Source organism: Pelophylax lessonae (assembly GCF_965119305.1).
Source record: "Pelophylax lessonae genome assembly, chromosome: 8".
Lineage (NCBI taxonomy): Eukaryota > Metazoa > Chordata > Amphibia > Anura > Ranidae > Pelophylax > Pelophylax lessonae.
In genome coordinates, this window is record NC_138775.1 from 91,679,950 (window position 1) to 91,701,785 (window position 21,836).

A 21,836-nucleotide genomic window follows, 5' to 3' on the forward strand; every position below is an offset into this window, starting at 1 on the left:
ACATAAAGCAAAGCACCGCTCACGAAGGCTCCATTCACACCTGAGCGTATTGTTTTTTTGGGCTTTTTTCAGGCGTTTGGAGGCAAGTATTGACATCTAGCAAAAACACCCGTAATCTGCCAAAAAAGCTCATGTACTTTTTTGAGCTTCAGGCGTTTTGCTTCAGCGACAAAACGCTCAGATGTGAACAGGGTCCATTGAAATGAATGGTATTTTGCTTGTTGGGCATTTTGAGATTTCAGAGATGAGCGTTTTACGAGCTGAAATACGCTCAGGTGTGAACAGGGCCTAAATAAAACGGTAAGCACAATCATTCTCAGTGACTTCAACATCCCTGTTAATACTAACACTTGTTCTACTTCCAAACTTCTCAGTCGAACCTCCTCCTTCGACCTGCAGCAATATATTCATGTTTCTATTCACTCTGACGGCAATACCCTTGACCTTGTTTTCTCCTATCTATTCACTCTGTGCAACCTCTCCAACTATCCTTTCCCTCTCTCTGATCACTACCTTATTAGTTCCACTCTTTCCCTCTCCTCCACCTCCTCTCCCTCCAACTGCCTAACAAACCGTAGAAACCTTCGCCATCTCAGTCTCTCTTCTCTACTCTGCTACTGACCACCTCAATGACAAAATCTTGCCCCAAACTAGCCACTTCTGTCTACAAAACTTCACTGTCATCCTCCCTGGACACACTGGCCCCCTCACTACACACAGATTAACTACTTCTGGACCGAAAGGTTTACCCCCTTAATGACCAGGCCATTTTTGCGATACAGCACTGCGTTACTTTAACTGACAATTGCGCGATTATGCAACGCTGTACCCAAACAAAACTGATGTCCTTTTTTCCCCCTTTGATTTTTATTTTTTGCGTTAGAAACAAAAAAGAGCGACACTTGCAGGGAAGGGGTTAACACCAGTGGCGATCAAAGGGTTAAATGTGTCCCTTGGGGGTGCTTTCTAACTATGTGGGGGATAGGCTTGCTGAATGAACACAGAGACCTGTGTTCCTAAATAGGGGGAACACAGCATCCAAGTGTTCATTACTTACAGAACAGTGGTCTGCCCCGTTTACAACGGCAGACCGCCGTTCTGTCTCCCGGCGAAAATCGCGGCCCCCTAACCCGCTGATTGGCTTCCCCTGCAGCCAATCGGCGCGTGCCCCCACTAGCGGTCCAGGGAAGCGAACAGTTACGTTGTCTCGCGGGACAGAGCCGACTTGCCGCAGTATATGTACTGCTGGTGTATCGGCAAGAGGTTAAGGCCCCGTCCCACTACAACCTTGGAAAACAGATGACACCAGAAGTCTGAAAAAACATAGCAGTGTTCTTGAGCTCCTGTGGTAGAAGACTAATGGGCCATACACACTATAAGATTTTCTGAAGACTTTTTCCTTTAGACTTACTAACCATATAATATGAGGTCAAACCTAAACACTTTCAATTTGTATGCAATCTGGCAGGCCCTTCCACTACATAGAAAAGGTAAATCTGAAGGAAATCTAACCACGAAAGTTGGATAGTGTGTATCCAGCTTAAAGCCTTGTACACACTATACAACTTTTGTTGTTAGATTTCCTTTAGATTTACCTTCAGCTATGTAGTACAAGGGCCTGCCTGATTGCATACAAATTGAAAGTGTTTAGATTTGACCTCATATTATATGTTTTTGGTAAATCTAAAGGAAAAAATCTATAGACCATTGTATAGTGTGTATGGCCCATTAGTGTGTATGGCCCATTAGTCTCAGAAAAATCTCAACCAATCTAACTAATCTGCCCTCTAAAAAAATAATTCCTGCCTCCAAGCAGACCTATGTTATCACTCTCATTAACAACTTATCATCCTGTCCCCATAAACTCCTTTCTACTTCATCCTCCACTGCCTCCACCCACTAACTCACTCACTGCCCAGGAGATCACCAATCACTTCAAACATAAGATTGATACAATTCGTGAGAAGAACTCTGCCGTACAAATACCTTTTCCACTTAACACTCCATGCCCACAGGTATTACCATTACTTCCCTCATTCAATCCCACCAGTATAGACAAGGTTGCTAAACTTCTTGCCAACATCAAGCTAACCACCTGCCCTCTGGATCCTGTTCCCTCGCAAAGGCTATGTTCACCTTCTGGCTCTATTCTACACTCCTCTAACTCACATCTTCAATCTCTTCCTCTCTTCTGGCATCTTCCCCAGCTCACTAAAACATGCACTAGTCACCCCCATACTTAAAAAGCCCTCACTATACCAGACCAATCTGAACAACCTACGCCCCCCCCCCCCGTCCCCTTGCTCCCCTTTTTATCCAAACTCCTTTTAAATCTGGTCAGCGACCACATCGCCAAAAATAACCTTCTTGATCCCCTTCAGTCTGGATTTTGCCTTCAACACTCCACAGCTCATAAAAACGAACAAACAATCTACTAACAGCCAAAACCAATGGACACTATTCTGTACTCCTACTCCTGGACCTTTCTGCTGCCTTTGATATGGTTGACCATCCCCTCCTCAAAAAAACTCCTCGGCTTTGGTCTCCGTGACTGTACTCTTCACTGGTTCTCTTCCTTCTAATCCAACCGCACCTTTAGCGTTACTTAGAATTCTACTTCCTACTCTCCTCTTCCTTTCACTGTTGCGGTCCCCAAAGGTTCTGTTCTTGGACCTCTCCTATTCTCGATTTACACCTCCTCCCTGGGTCAACTGATAGCCTTACATGGCCTCCAATGCCATCTATATGCTGAAGACATCCAAATGTATTTCTCTATCCCTCAGCTCACTCCCCCAGTCTCCTCACGTATCTCTAATTTACTAACAAACATATCAGTCTGGATGTTACACCACTTCCTCAAACTCAATCTATCCAAATCTGAGCTCATAATTTTTCCTCCCCCACGTGCCCCTTCCCCTGATCAAAATCGATAGCACCAGTGTTAATTTCGTCGACTAAAACGTTTTTGTCTACTAAATTAACACAATTTTAGTCGACTAAAATACGACTAAAACTAAAACAATTCAGATGACTAAAACTAAAATGGCATTTTAGTCTTAAGACTAAAATACGACTAAAACTAAAATGGTATTTTAGTCAAAAGACTATAACTAAAACTAAATCGAAATTTGCTGCCAAAATTAACAGTGGTGCATGCTCAAAGCTTAATACCATAAATAATAACATATTAGATTTTTCACTCCAGGACCAGCAGTAGTATATAATGAGTTTGGAAATTGTAGAGAAATGCTTAAATAATGCATTACAAATTACAATTGAACTACACCCATTCGATTATAGATGACTAAAATCAGTTTTAGTCGACTAAAATGTAGGACGTTTTAGTCGACTAAAATGTACTGGAGTTTTAGTCGACTAAAATGTACTGGAGTTTTAGTCGACTAAATACGACTAAAACTAAAACACTTGCAGAAGACTAAAATGGGACTAAAACTAAAATGCCATTTTAGTCCTAAGACTAAAACTAAATTGAAATTTGCTGCCAAAATTAACACTGGATAGCACATCCAAAAGCCCATCCCCCGCATGCCAAGGTTCCAGGTATAATCCTGGACTCTGATCGATCCTTTAGGCTCGATTACTGTCCAATTACTGTCCAAATCTTGCCTCAACCTCCGCAACAGCTCTAAAACATGCCCCTTTCTAACCAATGACACCACAAAGCACCTAATTCACTCCCTGGTCCTTTCTTGCCTTGACTATTGCAACTCCCTTCCCATTGGCTTACCTTTACATAGGCTATCCTTTAGTCCATCATGAATGCTGCTGCCAGGAACTAGGAGTCAGACTGAGACAGAATACGCAGTAAAAAAAAAAAAAAAAAAAAAAAAATCACACCTTTAATGGAATGGTAAATGGTACAGAACAGTAAACATAGTCAAAACATGAGCCAGGGGTCAGAAGGCAAAACGGGAAGTCAGACAAACCAGTGATCAGGAAATCAGATATCAGCGTAGTTGGAAGCAGAAGAACAGGATCGGGAACCAGAACTGATGTCAGCCAGGCAAAGCCTTTTACAGGAACACAGCAGATGAATTCCAGATATGTTGATCAGGCGAAGGCTGGTAAGGAATGAACAAGATTGTACAACTGGGGAAAATCCATAGTGGAGAAAGATCTGGGTGTTCTGGTAGATCATAAGTTTAATAATAGCATGCAATGCCAAACTTCAGTTTCCAAAGCAAGTAAAGTAATTTCTTGTAGTGAGAGGCATGGACTCCAGAGAGAGAGAGAGATATAATTTTGCCCCTGTACAAATAATTAGTAAGATCTCATCTGGAATATGCAGTTCAGTTTTGGGCACCAGTTCTCAAAAAGGATATCGGGGAACTGGAGAAAGTGCAGAGAAGAGCAACCAAACTGATAAGAGGTATGGAGGAGCTCAGCGATGAGGAAAGATTAGCGGAACTGAATTTATTCTGTCTTGAGAACAGGAGATTAAGGGGGGGATATGATCAAAATGTCCAAATACAGAAGGGGCCATATAGTGAACTTGGTGTTGAGGTATTTACTTTAAGGTCATCACAGAGGACAAGAGGGCACTCTTTACGTCGAGAGGAAAAAAAGACTTAGTCTCCAAATACGGAAAGGTTTTTTTCACCATAAGAGCTGTGAAAATGTGGAATAGACTCCCTCCAGAGGTGGTTCTGGCTAGCTCAGTAGATTTTTTTTTTTTTTTTTTTTTTCTTTTTTTTTTTTTTTTAAAGCAAAGGCCTGGATTCTTTCCTAGGTGTACATAAAATAACTGGGTACCAATATTAATAGGGAAAGTTGATCCAGGGAATATCTGATTGCCTCCCGGGGGATCAGGAAGGAATTTTTCCACTGCTGTAGCAAAGTGGATCATGCTTTGCTGGAGTTTTTCGCCTTCCTCTGGATCAACTGTGGGTACAGGATTGTGTATATGGTATGGTTGTGTTTTCTCTTTGTTTTTTATTGGTCGAGCTAGATGAACTTGTGTCATTTTTCAACCTGACTAACTATGTAAGGCAGGCCTCGACAAATCCCGGGCGCCAGGTCGCATTTGCGACTAGAATTAGCGACCTGGCGCCTGGGGTGCCCTGCTTGAGCTGTCCTGTCCCTTTTGCGCCCCCCACCTCCTCTTCGAGTTCACGGACTTCCACGCCGTCCAGAAATTTAGTCCCCGGCTTTTCGGCCTTCTTCTGTGAGATGAGAAGCTAGGGGAACTGGCGCCCTCTTGTGGTGGCCGGGAGTAATGCATGTTCTCAATGCCTTTTCTTCTCCTTCCAAAGAGGAGAAGAGAGGGAAGTTTTTTAAGGCTTCATCTCTCTGTCCAGTTACCTTTGCTTAAAGGTAAGTGGACAGGGAGTGTGGTTATTATTATGAATTTATTTTTTAAATGTAAAAAAAATAATAATTTTTTCTTTTTTTTTTAATTATTAAAAAAAAAATAAAAAAAAATGTTTTCTTTTTTTTTCTTCAATTCTTATTAAAAAAAAAAATATATATATATATAAATATATATATATATCTTTTTTTTTTTTCCTCATCGCCGTGCCACAGCCAAAGGCCCCTTTCACACGGGCTGTCTGATCAGGTCCGCCTGTCAGTTTTTCAGGCAGACCTGATCGGACCGTTCAGTCTCCTCTATGGAGCGGTAATCTGCCGCCATCTGACCCTGTCCTCCAAAAACAGACGGATGGTGGTTCTATTTTCTATCCATCCCGTGGATCCGATCAGATGGCATCGGATGGAAAGAGACAGACAGTCTGTTTCCATCCAATTGCGCTATATAGGAGAGTGGGGTTCTAGTCGTATTTATGTGTAAATTTAGTATCAGTTTTATTAAATAAAGCTTGGTTGTTAGTTTAAAAAAAAAAAAAAAAACTGGCTCCTAACTTTTTTAGCTGGCTCCTAGATTTCAGGCAAATTTGTCAAGCCCTGATGTAAGGCATCTAGTCATACAGATAACCAGATGAGCCACTGAGGAAACAATGAGTGCTGACAGTCATCTGACACCTGAGCAGCCTGAGCACAGAGAAGAGAGCTGCTGTGAGCCCAGCCCTGACAGTACCCCCTTCTCAACAACCCCTACCCCTCGGTAGGGCACCAGGTTTGAGGGGAAACCGCCTATGGAAAGCACAGAGGACGACAGGAGCACGTACGACCGAGGATGAGACCCAAGAGCATTCCTCCAGACCGTACCGTCTCCAATGAACAAGGTACTGTATGCGCCCACGGAACCTATGGGAGTCAACAATCCATTGTATCTCATACACCTCATGGTTCTCAACCTGAACTGGGCGAGGATGTGGTACGGAGGTGGTGAAGCGGTTGCACACCAAAGATTTTAGTAGGGAAACATGAAATACATTCAAAATACGCATGTTAGAAGGAAGATCTAATGCGTAAGCCACAGGGTTGATCCTACGGAGAATACGGAAAGGCCCAATATACCACGGTGCCAGTTTCAGTGAGGGAAGTTACGAGATGACAGCCAGACCCTGTCCCCAGGAGGACATAGTTAATGAATTCCTGAAAAACTGCAGGAGCGTTGCAGAGACAAAATGGCATTACGAAGTATTCATAATTCGTAAACACAAGATTGTATGCCCTTCTCAAATTGAGCTTAGTGGCTCCCTTGAGGTGGTCAAATAATTCCGTAAACAATGGAATCAGATAAGCGTTCTTAATAGTGATGAGATTCAAACCCTTATAAAATTGATACAAGGTCTCAGTTCACCACTTTTCTTTTTCATAAAGAAGCCAGCATGGGCAGGAGACGAGGAATTGCGGATGAATGCTCGGAAAAGTGAATCAGCAACATAGTCCTGCATAGCCTTATCCTCTGAGATAGACAAAGGGTAGACACGGCCACAAGGGGGCATGGCATTAGGTTGAAGGTCAATTGTGCAATCATACGATTGGTGTGGAGGCAAACTACTGGCTTGACCTTTGTCAAAAACCATCGCTAAATTTGTGGTACTCCTCGGGCAAGAAGGAGAGTGAAGAGGTTCACAAGACCTTAACCACTTTCTGAAAACATGTCTTCCTGCATTGTGGCAACCAGGAAAGAACTCCAGCACGATGCTAATGAAAAGAGGGGTTGTGCCTCTAGAGCCAAGGATAACCAATGACCACCAGGTAATGAGGTGAGGAAATTCGATTATCTCATGGTGCAGAGCCCCTACGACCATGGTCAACGGAGCAGTCTCATGAGTCCCATGGGCAGGCTGTAAAGGTCTCCCATCAATAGCCTTAATGGCAAGTGGAGTGGCATGGAGCGGCAGTGGATTGAGTGCACTATCTATAAACAGGCCTGCAGCCCCAGAATTGATTAGAGCCCGTGTATCCATGGACGACTCAGACCAAGAAAGGATAACCGGAACTAGCGACTTATCCTTCAGGATAACTGGGGATGCAAAAAAAGCACCTAAGGTCTGTCCCCTACAGGATCTGAGGTGCGGGCATTTCCTAGACAGGTAGGACAAGACTTTGATACCTGACCTGCCTGGCCGCAATAAAGGTACAATCTCTCCCTCCTCCTAAAAGGCCCTCTCCTATGCAGAGAGATGTGTGAAGCCCAATTGCATGGGTTCTGCTTCAATGGCGGACTTGGTACTAGGAGGCATGGGAGGCAAGGGTGGGAATGCACAGCTCGGAGCCAAAAAACGTACAGGCTTCCACAAGCGATCCTTAAAAGGAAGGTCTCTCTTAGAGTCTGGAGTCAATGAGAATGGCAAACGTGATTAACTTCTCTAGATCCGTAGGTATGTAGCAGCTATCTCATGTTTAATGTTATCCGAAAGACCATGAGAAAAAGCAGCCACGAGGGCCTCATTGTTCCAAGCAACCTCTGCTGCCAGGGTACGGAATTCAACAGCGTATTTGGCAACAGTTTTTTTATATTCTTTTTGATGGACATGAGGCAGGAGAAGTGGAGCAAGCGGGAACGTCAAATACCCTTTTAAAAAGGAAGCCACAAACTCAGGGTAACTCAGGACAATGGATTGTTGCATCTCCCATAGAGGGTTTGCCCAGGGCAAGGTTCTATCAGAAAGCAAAGAAATAATGAAGGCAAGTAACTTGCGCCCCCTAACCCTAACTTACTTACAGCAGAGCAGCCAGTCAATAATTCTATTGAAAAAGAGCAGAGTTGGCTCGTTTCTTGGCCGCTCTGCATGAGTGGACACGGACCTGTCCTCCATCCGCTCAGCTGTGATCAGTGGGGAATCAATTGACATATTCCCCCACTGAGCTAATTGGAGTCCCCCTTGTGTGATAGGGGCCTAAGGAAGCATTTCACTGTCCTTCAATGAGCATCATCATGATAATCATACTACGTCACTTGTGTAAATTTGAGGAGGACTACCGTATTTTCCGGCGTATAAGACAAATGGGCGTATAAGACGACCCCCAACTTTTCCAGTTAAAATATAGAGTTTTGGATATACTACCCCTCTTCCTATGCACACCAAATAAAAATTAAAAAAAAAAATCACATTTGATTTCAATATGGTAATCCATGACCCAATAATTAGAAGATAATATAATGGGCAAGTTTTAACTGAGGAAACAAAATAAAAAATGGCCACTGATCTCAGTGACAGTGTTTTTTAATTTTTGAATGCATGTTTGACACAGACGATACTGTGTCACTTGAATTTTCAGTTTCCTTTTGAAAACGTCACAGGAAGTGATGAAACGCGCCAAGGTTGTGGAACGCACGTCAGCACGGTACGCACCACGTGGAACGCAAGCCGGAACACTCCGCTCGCCACTCTGCTAGGAGGTGTTTGTAAGCGGTTTCTTTGCCTGCAAACTTGGAGTTTGAGTCTTTCTTCGCTCCGATTTTATGAATATTTGATGAATAAACTTTTAAAACGATAATACGCTATCTGGAGGCTTTCTTTTAACCCCATATCCTGAGGATCGAGATCGGGTAAGGAGGAACCTAACCTGTATCCCACCAGAATCATCCACAAAGAGGATCCCCAATCCGGCCTGAACGGCCTCCAAGCGCTGTAGGTCCTAGTGCTATACAGCACATAGGACCCAACAATTCTGGTAAGTCATTTATTTCTACCACAAGCTACAGGAAAAGAGGAATCCACGTCACGAAAGTCACAAACTTTTATTTATTGAGCACAAAGCACTTTGCACCTGATCACAACTTGAAAAGACTTTATTTATTGAATTTTACATTTATTTTATTCACATATATTGATCACCACTGGAAAATACTTATCTATTTATCAATTCCTTGGAACTTTTTATGAATTTTCATGTGTTTAATTGATTTGTAATTTCACTTATACTGTAAAGATAAGTTTTCAACATTGTTCACATACATTAAAGTTAATTGTTTTTCTGCGGTAAGCGCTGTATATAGCCTAGGCTATTTTTCTATCAATTGTGATCAGTGACTTTACAACCGCTTTAAGAAAAAAATCTGCATGGATCTTTGTATGTAAAAAATGTTTAAATATCTGATTGTGGGAGCAGTCCTTACAAGTAACGTGACAGAGATCTCCAAAGCGATGCAATCTGCATGTGTAAGCAATGCTGCATGTGCCATCCTGCTATAGCACACTTCATCAAATCATTTACTCCCACGATGTAAGATGTAACCTATAAGCAAGGTAGTTTTGTATCACGGAGAGCATTCCTTTTCATAATATTAAAAACGTAATAAATATTCCCACTCATGACATCACCACTCCTCTCAAACCTAGTAAGATATTTTTTTGTAGTGTTAGGTAGGTGCTTTGTCATGCTTCAATGTGCATTTCTCTTGTGCACGGACACGTTTTCAATGCGTTTTTGAATTTATATTTTGAAGTGGATAGGGTTAACAGCCATTGACTAAAGCTGGGCTGAACAAAAAAAAAAATCTGACAGATCGCCATACCATTGCACGTGATGTTGGTGCAGCAATGAGACCCATTGTGCGACTGTATTCTGACAGGGAGACTTCCAGCCCCTCCAGCCAGAGCACACTGATCATCGCTTGCAGCTACTGGCTGTGAGTGCTGAATGGCTGCTGGTTTTCCAGCAAGACAGTTCAACAGAAGCCAGCTGTGAGACCGACTTCTGTCAGACAGGAAGCTGTACACACTCTCTAAATGTTGGCCAGTTCAGGCTGAACCAGCCAATATTCTGACCATGTGTACCCCAGCTTAAGGCTTGTTGATACCTTTTGCCTAAGCATCAAAACGCACATGTGACTGCCATCAGCTACTGCTACGTCATCATGGCCTACCCATCTGGAAACCGGAAAGGAAAACCGAGCGAAGACAGAAGAGCTCGGGACCCACAGGATGTCTCAGCACAGCGCTGGAGAGCATTTTATGACAGGCAAGTCTGATATAATGCACTAGTATGTATTGCATACTAGTACGTTATGACTTAACCACTTCTGGACCAGAAGGATTTACCCCCTTAATGACCAGGCCATTTTTTGCGATACGGCACTGTGTTATTTTTATTGACAATTGCGCAGTTGTGTGACACTGTACCCAAATTAAATTGAGGTCCTTTTTTCCCCACAAATATAGCTTTCTTTTGGTATTTCATCACCTCTGCCATTTTTATTTTTTGAACTATAAACAAAAAAATAGCAACAATTCTGCTACATAATTTTGGTAAAACAAATCCTAATAAAGTGTATATTGAATGGTTTGCGCAAAAGCTATCGCGTCTACAAACTAGGGTAAAGATTTATGTCATGTCATATTTATTTCTTTTTTTACTAGAAATGGCAGCGATCTTTTGCAGGACTGCAACATTGGAGCGGACAGATGGGACACCTGACATTTTTAACACTTTTGGGGGGACAAGTGACATTACTACAGTAATCACTCAGTGCTAAAAATATGCACTGTTACTGTACTGACACTGGCAGGGGTTAACACCAGGGGCGAACAAAGGGTTAAATGTGTCCCTAGGGGGTGCTTTCTAACTGTGTGAGGGATGGGCTTGTTGGGTGAACACAGAGACCTGTGTTCCTAAATAGGAGGAACACAGGATCCCGGTGTTCATTACTGACAAAACAGCTGCAGATCGCCGTTCTGTGAATATTGGCCACTCTGATAATCGGTCGACCTCTAGCGTGCACTCCTGAGTCAGGCTGTGTGCGTCCACAGGCACACACTGCACAGCTCGCCCATGTCCCCTGCTTCCGCCTCACAAGATTTGACTGATCTATGGCTCTTGCTGCTTTCAGAGTCTGCTATGAGACTAGGAAGAGGGAAGCAGTGCTGCTTCAGACAGGACAATGAGGAGTCAGGTGAGTATTTAGGGAGGAGCACAATAAATAGTGGTACATTTTTTACCCTAATGCAAGGAAAGCATTAAAGGGCAACTCCTCTTTCATGGGGGGAAAAAAATTGCAAAAAAAGTAAAAAAATAATATAGCATATACAATTGACAGGTCATGTCATACTGTAATTGAATGTTATTACAAATGACCTTTTCTTTTTAATCTGCAAGTGCTGTAATTTTCTGAAAATGCAATACAATATGACTACCTGGAGGTGTTCTGTACACAGAATGTATACTGACCACACCCCAGAAACATACATTCCACATTGTGTGATGTGAGGTCTGCCTAAGATACAAGTCAGATTTTCGGCATCCCCTGCAACAAAAAAAATTTCATTTTTGGTGAGATACTCCCTGATAGAGATACTCCCTAATAGGAACGCATCTAAAGAGATGCAGGCCCAGCAACTTTTCTTATTAGTGCTCTGCAGCCTCACAGCTGATTGATAATTATGAAACCACTCCATTAGACCCACTCAGTACAGAGGAACAAACAGTGATTTCTTCTGTAGCACCCTCCTAGGTAGGCGCTAGTGAGAGAGTATACTTTTTGGCTATGTCTGCCTATCAGAGGAGCAGCAGGCAAATCTATACTGCTTTCTGCCTACAAGAGAGCAGGATCTGCGAGTTAGGTCTGCTCAGTGTGGTGATTCATTGAGTCTAGATACTGTTTCACACTCACAGAAGGCCCGTCTATTCATGGTAACCTTACAGGACAACTACATGTCACAGTTGGTGGATTCTCCTACTAGAAAAAAATGCAGTCCTGGATCTATTGATTACTAATGGCCCAGACCTAATCTCGGAGGTAGGAGTCCAGAACAACCTGGGCTCTAGCGATCACAGGATGATCACATTTAGCGTAAATAACAATATAGCAAGGCAAGTGGGGAACATAAGAACCCTAAACTTCAGAAGGGCAAACTTTCCAAAATTATGCTCATTGATGGAAAGGGTAAACTGGGACCAAACCCTGGGATCACTGACCTCGGAGGAAAAATGGGAATGCTTTAGGAACATATTAAACAAATGCATCCTGCAGTGCATTCCTATGGGAAATACATTTAGAAGAGACAAGGCCAAACCTGGCTGGCTAAACCGTAATGTTAAAAAACGTATAAGGGGAAAAAAAATGGCCTTCAAGAAATATAAATCAGAGGGCACAGTATCAGCTTTCGAGCAATACAAGGAGGCAAATAAGAAAAGTAAATACGAAATCAAAATGGCTAAAATCAACTTTGAGAGACAAATAGCGGAGGATAGTAAAAAGAACCCAAAGAAATTCTTTAAATATATCAACAGCAAAAAAGCTAGGGCAGAGCATATTGCACACATAATTAACATAGATGGGGGGATGGTTACAGAGGACACTGAAAAGGCAACTGTGCTGAACGCTTTTTTCTCCTCAGTCTTTACACAGGAAAAGGAGGGGTACACTGACCATGACTGTATGGTCAGTAGTATTACACAGGACTTGCCGCTATGGCTAACAGAGGGTAAAATCAGGAAAAGGCTGGATAAAATTAACACAAACAAATCACCAGGCCCGGATGGAGTACATCCGAGAGTACTCAATGAACTCAGTAAGGTTATATCCAGACCACTGTTCCTGATCTTTGCTGATAGTATTATGACAGGAAATGTACCAGGGGATTGGAGGAAAGCGAACGTGATAACGTTATTCAAAAAAGGGCAGAGGCATGTCCCGGGTAATTATAGGCCTGTCAGTCTGACATCAATAGTATGTAAACTTCTGGAGGGGATGATAAGGGACTATATCGTAGAGTTTGCTAAAGACAACAACATCATCAGCAGTAATCAGCACGGGTTTACAAATGGGCGTTCTTGTCAAACCAATCTCTTAACATTCTACGAGGAGGTGAGCTGTGAGCTAGATAGGGGCAGACCAGTGTATGTGGTGTACCTGGATTTCGCCAAGGCGTTTGATACAGTTCCCCACAAGGGCTTAATTTATAAAATAAGGTCTGCAGGTATCGACCGCAGGGTTTGCTCTTGGATACGAAATTGGCTAAAAGGGCGTGTCCAAAGGGTGGTAATAAACAGCGCATACTCAGACTGGTCTGAGGTGGTAAGCGGGTCCCCCAAGGCTCAGTCCTGGGACCAACCTTGTTCAATTTATTCATAAACAGCATTGAGGATGGGATCAGTAGTTCTATATCAGTTTTTGCGGATGACACAAAATTGGGCAGGGCAATAACTACACAGCATGAAACAGATATCCTACAAAATGACCTGGACAAAATAACGAAGTGGGCTACGACATGGCAAACGAGGTTTAATGTAGAGAAGTGTAAGGTTTTGCACTTGGGGACTAAAAACATACAAACACAATACACACTAGGGGGGGAACCCTTGGGGGAATCAAAAATGGAGAAAGATCTGGGAGTCATGGTAGATGATAGACTAGGCAATAGCATGCAATGTCAAGCGGCAGCTGCCAAAGCCAGCAGAATATTAGCATGCATAAAGAAAGGGATGTATTCCAGAGATAAGACTATAATCCTTCCACTTTATAAAACTCTGGTCCGACCGCATCTGGAGTATTCTGTCCAGTTCTGGTCGCCAGTCCTCAGGAAGGATGTGTTGGAGCTGGAGAGGATCCAGAGAAGGGCAACTAAACTAATTAGGGGATTGGAGGACCTTAATTATGAAGAGCGTCTGCAATCGCTTGATTTATTCTCCCTGGAGAAGAGACGCCTGAGAGGGGACATGATAGCAATTTATAAATATCTCAATGGTGATCTCGACATAGAAAATAAGCTATTCAGTCGTAGAGAGTGTATGAGGACTCGAGGGCATACATTGCGATTAGAGGAGAAGCGTTTTAACCTCAGGCAACGTGGGGGGTTCTTTACTGTTAGAGCTTTAAGATTGTGGAATTCTCTACCACAAGAGGTGGTTTCTGCGGGAAGTATGGTGGCTTTCAAAAGACACTTAGATGTACATGGCAAGGATCAGGACATTCAGGGGTATGTGAGATGACTACAGCCACACACACCTACACAGGTTGAACTGGATGGACTATTGTCTTTATTCAACCTCACCTACTATGTAACACTGGTCCAATAGGGAGGCATGTTGGACAGTGGAAGGAAACCTGCCCAATAGGTGCACAGGCTTTGATACAGTCCCGGTAATTGGCAGAGACTGGCAGTCTCGGTGCATTGTGGGATACTGTATAAAAGCCAGGAGCACATGTGCTGCGGGGTCTTTGGCTAGTGAGCAGAATCCCGGAGGGAGGGTGGCGGCTGCCTCCTCACCTGTAGTGTGGTCACAGGCAGTTGGCCTGGGGGGGGTCAAAGGAACAGAACTGAACCCAGAGGTCCAGGAGAACTGACTAGAGGGGGAGAGACACTGGAGACCCTTGAAAAACAGTATCGCGAGTACAGGAGATTGTGTCACCTCACCTGAGGGGGGCCACCCCAGAGTAGGATAGTCAGGTGACGGGTGTCAGTGTGTCAAGCGAAAGGGATACTAGGAGAGTATCCTGAAGAGAATTAGTTCATCAAGTCTTCTGGATAGAGACTTAACCCAAATCCACCTAATGGCAGGGTCAATCAGCAGCAAGGCTGCATCTTCAGACAGGAGTCTTCATATCTTGAGAATAGTTAATCTGGAGTATCCCACTATTCCCTTCTCCCATCCCCATTTAAAATAAAACACCAAAAACAACTACAAACCCCTGGACTGATCATTGACTGAGCCAAGAAGTAAAGCGTTAAATAGTGAATGCTAGTTGCTAAGGGTAACCCAGGGGGACCAGAGAGTGTGTTGTCCAGCAGTCCTCATGGGCGCAGTGCTACACTTCACAATAACAAAAAGGTAGGGATTTGCATCAAAGGTTGTAATAATCCTTGCAATGTACAGAGATCACCCAGAGGGGAATTTTTTTCTCAACACAAGTATAGTTATGCTTTAAAGTAAAAAACATTTTGACTTTAGTGGTCGATCTGACCATACAATATACAATCTGATAGTACAATCTCCTGTAGTGCAATGGCACTGCCTGCTGGATTAAATACACATTTAAAGTGTTTGTAACCCTAAAAGAATAAACAAAAATTGATCCTGTTCCCCTAAAGCATGTTTTACAGCTCAGTGCGTGTGCTGCATGTTTGGCCCACTGTATCATCTAAAAAAAATTTTAGATTTTTAAATTTTAAATATTTTATGTGCCTATAAAGTCCCACAAGGGGAACACCATTTCTTGCCATCTAAAAAAATTGGTTGATCCTGCCTGGTTCTGCTCTCCCCCTGTAAACTGACCACAATTTACCATGGCTTTTGAGCCCTGACAGTTTCTGTGCCTCCATCATCCACAGCTCTCCTCTGTCCTCCTCTCCCAATGCTTGTCAACTCGTACCAGTGCTGCTCTGCTACCCGCCCTGCTCTTATAAAACTATGATGTTCATATCATACCCTCTGTAATATAACAACATGAGCCCCACTGTATATGCTTTATAAAAAACATGCCGATTTCTACCTTATTTCAGAGCGCCTCCCGACACTCACGTGACTCTCCTCCTCTTGGCTAACGTCAGTGGGAGTTCTCGACCCCTCCCACTGTAGCTGTCAGACTGGGAGAGGAGAGAGGTGAGCAGTCACTTAAGCACCAGGAGGCGCAGTGGGGCACATGTTATCTAACAGAGGAGAGGGTATTTTATGAACATCATATATTGGCTTTACAACCACTTTAATGGATTGTTTCAGCTGGCCCCATATTTTGGTCAGATTGTACAGAGTATAGTCAGCTTGACAAAAAATAAAAATCTCACCACTATCCCACAATCTTCCTTCCCACTGGTTCCAGTTGTGAAATATGGTCCCTGAAGCCACTTTTCTTGACCCTCCCCCAGTCAATGTCACTGGATACAACACAGGACCAGAGCTCACAGGTAGTCTGGTATTTTACCCGATGACATGGGAGGTCTGGCACGGCACAGATATAGGACTGGAGTGTCGGTGGTCACAGCGCTGTGGTCTAAGCCCAGTTTTTTTTATGATTTATTAACTATCCGGAGTTCCGCTTTAACTTGGTGAAGTATCTGTAACACAGGCAGACTTCTTCCACATACAGCAAGAAGGTTCTATCTACCCAAAATGAAAACTTTCTAGTCAGCACACTGAATGACAGGAGCTGTCCATTCCTGCCCAGTACAATGTAACACACACACTCACTATACTCACACATCAGGATGCTGAAGGCCATCACAGCAAGCAGGCCCTGCAGAAAGATCCCGAAACTGTCCATGAAAGCTCCATTGCCGCAGCCCTGAGCTGAGCCCGGGACGTCTGTCGTGGCTGTCATGTTCCTGTTCCCGGTGCTGAGGCCCATGACTTCGTTACCGGGCCAGGAGCCAGCCCAGCTGGTCACCGCGGCAACCACAGGACGGTAGCCGGGAGGGGACGTGTCAGGGTGTCACATGAGTGTAGACACGTGACAAGAGGAGGCGTTCTGTCAGCCGCTCAGTAGGCGGAGCAGCCGATCTGACACTAGGGGGCGGGAATACCGTCATGACTGGAATTTCTTGCGGGAAAAACGATGTAATCCTGTTCTGTGAGGAGAGCGAGACGGCGAGACTATTGTGCGCTCCGAGCGGCCGTCATACCATATTACCTCATGGACAGCTGATGTTCTTGGGCAGGGTTTGTAGAATAGTAGGGTGCCTCCTGAGCAGCCTCTATCAACCGTTTTACCCAGAGGAACCCTCGAAATAAACTTCAGGTGTCAGGGAACAGCTAGTGAAATTAATTCATCAGGGGTCAGTGAGAAGAATGTGTCTTGCATAGCGCCCAACTGTCCCTAATTCAGAACAAAGTTCCCCGGTCCCTCTTTCCTCCTCATTTGTCCTTCTTTTCTCCTCATTTGTCACTCTTTCCTCCTCCTTTGTCCCTCTTTCCTCCTCATTTGTCCCTCATTCCTCCTCCTTTGTCCCTCATTCCTCCTACTTTGTCCCTCTTTTCTCCCTCATTCCTCCTCCTTTGTCCCTCATTCCTCCTCCTCATTTGTCCCTCATTCCTCCTCCTCCTCCTTTGTCCCTCATTCCTCCTCCTTTGTCCCTCATTCCTCCTCATTTGTCCCTCTTTCCTCCTCATTTGTCCCTCATTCCTCCTCCTTTGTCCCTCATTCCTCCTCCTTTGTCCCTCATTCCTCCTCCTTTGTCCCTCTTGCCTCCTCCTTTGTACCTCATTCCTCCTCCTTCTTTGTCCCTCATCCCTCCTCCTCCTTTGTCCCTCATTCCTCCTCCTCCTTTGTTCCTCGTTCCTCCTCCTCCTTTGTCCCTCATTCCTCCTCCTCCTTTGTTCCTCGTTCCTCCTCCTCCTTTGTCCCTCATTCCTCCTCCTCCTTTGTCCCTCATTCCTCCTCCTCATTTGTCCCTCTTTCCTCCTCCTCATTCGTCCCTCTTTCCTCCTCATTTGTCCCTCATTTTGGTCTGATCTATAGAGTTGTATATAAAAGACACTTTTTATCTTTCAAGAAGTGTTTCCCAGTGCTAAACATTTCATATAATTTCTAAATTGTTACATTTGTAAATTTCAAAAGCCAATATAAGGGAAATTAGCACTTTTTTTTTTTTACTTTTACCTACAGGTAAGCCTATAATAAGGCTTACCTGTAGGTAAAATTAATATCTTCTAAACCTGCACGGTTTAGAAGATATTCACCCTGCGTGCAGCCGCTGACACCAGCGGCGCAGGCGCTCTGAAGGTCCGGCGTATCTTGCCGGACCTTCAGAGCTCCTTGCCGGAAAGTGAACTCCTTCGCGCAAGTGATGTCATCGCCGGAGCCGCCGAAACCCAGAAGAGACGCCGAGGGAACGCGTCGGGGCTTTGTTCTAAGGTAAGTATTTCATAATGTGCTAGTATTCGATGCATACTACCATATTTTGCCATTGTCCTGAAGGGTTTGTTTTTTGGGATACAATGTCTTTAACTAATTATTTTTTCTCTATCGTTCATCAACAGACGCAGCTCCATCTCTTCAGCGACCATGGGGTTATGCTCCTCCATTTAGGAATAGGCACTAGGCAGGAAAAAAAGTCTAACTACGCCTATGGGGCTGTCCCTGCAGGCATAACCCCACACACTCTACTATCAGCAATCAGTTTGTTTCTGCCTAGTTTTAGGAATAGGACCTAGCTCCCTGCTGGGACCTCAGTCTTAGCTTTTAATAGGAAAATTTGTGTTCATATTTTTTGCACAAGTTAGTTCCTGACGGACCAAGATCTAGAGGAACTACAAGCAACAAACGGCTGTGGTTTTGCACTGGATTATCTAGATCCTTAAGGTCTCCCAGCCTGGCCAGCGAGCGTGAGCGGGTTATAGTCCAAAAGTAGGCCTCGCCATGACAGTGGCCCGATGGATGGGGAGGAGCCTGCGAGTGGACCATCTCGCTGGGACGGGACAACCTGGAACGCCCTGAGTCGCAGCTTCCCCCTGGCTGACAGCACCCCAACCCGGGTGGGAGGAGATCTAATTTTGGTGTGGCGCCTACCTGGTTTCGTGGTGTGGTGAGTAGATTGTCCCCCAAAAACCTCTGGCGGTCTCCGGGTGGATGTGGTCCCCCTCCCTGGAATAGTCAGACCCAAGGGCTCCCTCGGTTCCCCTGGCCTCTCGGGGGGCTGGGCCTGTATACCCCTCAGCACGCTCTAGCAGGTTTTTAGGGGTCCTTGAGACCACATGGCGCACCGTGGGGGGACAAGTCCTCATCTGCATGAATGGGCGCCCTCATCTGCTTCTGGGGTGGGGGGGGACGTCTTTGTTTCTTTTCGGAACCCTGGACCACCTTGATTCAGGACAGATGGGTTCACAAATTGATGTGATCAGAGTACAAGGTCGATTTCGACCGTCGGACAGATTTTTCCCATCCAATCTTCACCTTTCTCCAGAGCGGTTAAGGGACATGCAAGGGGCAGTACTCGATTTGCTGCCACAAGGAGTGATTGTACCGGTTCCTTCTCATGAACGTTTTCAGGGGTTTTATTCAAACTGGTTCACCGTGCCCAGAAAGGAGGGCAAGGTGCATCCAATCCTGGATCTCAAAGCCTTGAACTGCTTCATGTAGGTACATAAGTTTTGGATGGAATCCATCCGCACTGTAGTGGCGTCACTGCATCAGGGAGACTTCTTATCCTCCATAGATATCAAGAACGCATATCTACATATCCCTATTTACGCTGGTCACCAGCGGTTTCATCGCTTTGCAGTAGCAGAGGAGCATTATCAATTTGTGGCATTAGCCTTTGGCCTCGCCTCAGCTCCCAGGGTGTTTACCAAGGTACTAGCACCAGTGTTGGCCTTGCTGCGCCAACGAGGGATTGCGGTACTGGGGTACCTAGACGATCTCCTGTTGAGAGCGGACTCCCATTCAGCCTTGATGGGCGATCTGACGATCACTGTCACAACCCTGCAGGAGTTCAGTTGGAACATCAATTTCAAGAAATCTGCCCTGATGCCTTCCTTGAGACTGGATTATCTAGGCCTGACTCTGGATTCAGCTTTGGCAAGGGTTTTTTCTCCCCCCTGGACAAACTCCAAAAATTGCAGGGGGCGTTTCTGTTGCTGTTGGCAAATCATCTGTCTTCACTGCGGACTTGCATGTGGGCCTTGGGTCTGATGGTATCAACCTTTGAGGCAGTTCCGTTTGCTTAGTTCCATACCAGACCTTTGCAAAGGGAGATTCTTGTCAAATGAAACAAGGATTCGAAGTCCTTGGACTCTTTGAGTCAGTTGAGCCACAACACAAAGTCTGCTCTGTTGTGGTTTATTCAGTCTTCAGCACTATCCCGGGGCAAGTCCTTCCCTCGTTGTTTTGGACGGTGGCAACCATGGACGCCAGCCTTTTAGGCTGGGGTGGGTTGCTGGGGAAGCTCTGTGCCCAGGGTTCCTGGACAGTGGAAGAGTCGAAACTACCGATAAATGTTTTGGAGCTCAGAGCAATAAAGATTTGTCTGAGCCATTGGACGACTCATCTGCAAGATTGTCCGGTTCGGATTTAATCGGACAATGCCACGGCTGTCGCTTACATCAATCACCAGGGGGCACCAAGTGTGTATTGGCGACCAAGGAAGTGGCCAAAATTCTGGCCTGGGCGGAAAGGTTTGTTCCAGCTCTCTCTGCTGTGCACATTCCAGGTGTGGAGAACTGGCAGGCAGATTACGTCAGGTGTTGGATTAAGGGGAGTGGTCCCTACACCCGGAGGTGTTTCATCTTTTGTGTGTTCGGTGGGGCACACCCGAGGTCGATCTGTTTGCTTCTTGCCTCAACAAGAAGGTTCAGAGGTTCGTAGCCAGGTCTCGGGATCCTCTGGCCGACGCCATAGACGCTCTGGTGGCTCCTTGGGGTCGGTACCGACTGATTTATGCGTTCCCTCCGTTAAAACTTCTGCCGAGGCTTCTCCGCAGGATAGAGGTGGAAGGTATTCCGGTCATTCTGGTGGCTCCAGATTGGCCTTTCCGATCTTGGTACGCAGACCTGGTAAGGTTGGTCGTCGATGCTCCTTGGAGACTTCCTCTCAGGGAAGATCTACTGTCTCAAGGCCCGATATTCCATCCTGCTTTACAGTCGCTGGCTTTAACGGCATGGCTGTTGAAAGCCAGGTGTTGAGAGATAGAGGTCTTTCTGACTCTGTGATCCCTATGCTTTTGAAGGGTAGGAAATCGACTTCCAGGAACATCTATCATCGTACATGGAAATCGTACATTTCATGATTTGAATCGCTGAAGATGCACCCTCATTTGTTTTCGATTGCTAGGGTTTTGGCCTTCCTGCAGAAAGGGGTTGAACAGCAGTAGGCTTTAATTTTACTCCACCCTTCCTATATACACTGCCCCCTTCAACCCTACACCCCCTTCCCGCACAAAATGACTTTACCCCCCTCATTGAACTGACCTGAGCTGCCTTGCGGACACAGCGAGCATCCCATGGTTGGAGTATCTGGTCTGTCAGTCCCGCCACCCAACTCAGTGCTTCCACGTTTCAACCTGACAGCAGAATATGTCAACCTGCTCCCGCAGCCTCCAGTTCTTACACTGCAGGTCGGTCACAGGAGAGGGGCCCCACCAGGCACAGCATGTTCTCCAGCTGCCTCTCCACCCTGCACCTGAACTCGTAACGGACATTCCCTCTCCACCTCTGGTACACTCCTGCAGACCGGTCACACTGACATCTCCATCCCAAGCTCCATACTGGCGGGCGATGACAGGTGGCGATTGGGGCTTTGGGCTGCCTTCCAAAGCTCCCGCTCGGCTGTGGCGATCACCATCATCCAGTGAATGACCTCATCCGGTGTGGGAATCTCTGCTCACTTCTGCTGTGTGCAGGTGCACCAGTGTGTGCGGGGGAGGGACGGTGGCTCTAGAGGTGACATCTGCTGGGGATAAGGAGGTGACAGGAGAAGAATGTGGCACTGGCCATGGCTGTGCCTTAGGCGGCTGCCTAGTTTGCCTACTGGTAGCACCGGCCCTGAGTGCATGTTTGACACAACTTTTGAATGGGTACAACTTAGATAA

General features: G+C 45.2%; 1 protein-coding gene across 1 annotated transcript in view; it reads right to left on the bottom strand.

The window, feature by feature from the left end:
* The window catches only part of LOC309562057 (store-operated calcium entry regulator STIMATE-like), a 161,666-nt gene extending 144,899 nt beyond the window's left edge, over positions 1-16,767 (bottom strand). Inside the window, exon 1 of the mRNA XM_082266168.1 lies at positions 16,513-16,767. Within this exon, the coding sequence (XP_082122294.1) occupies positions 16,513-16,660 (148 nt within the window). The 5' untranslated portion in view covers positions 16,661-16,767. The remainder of the gene's footprint in view (positions 1-16,512) is intronic.
* Positions 16,768-21,836: the final 5,069 nt, after the last annotated feature.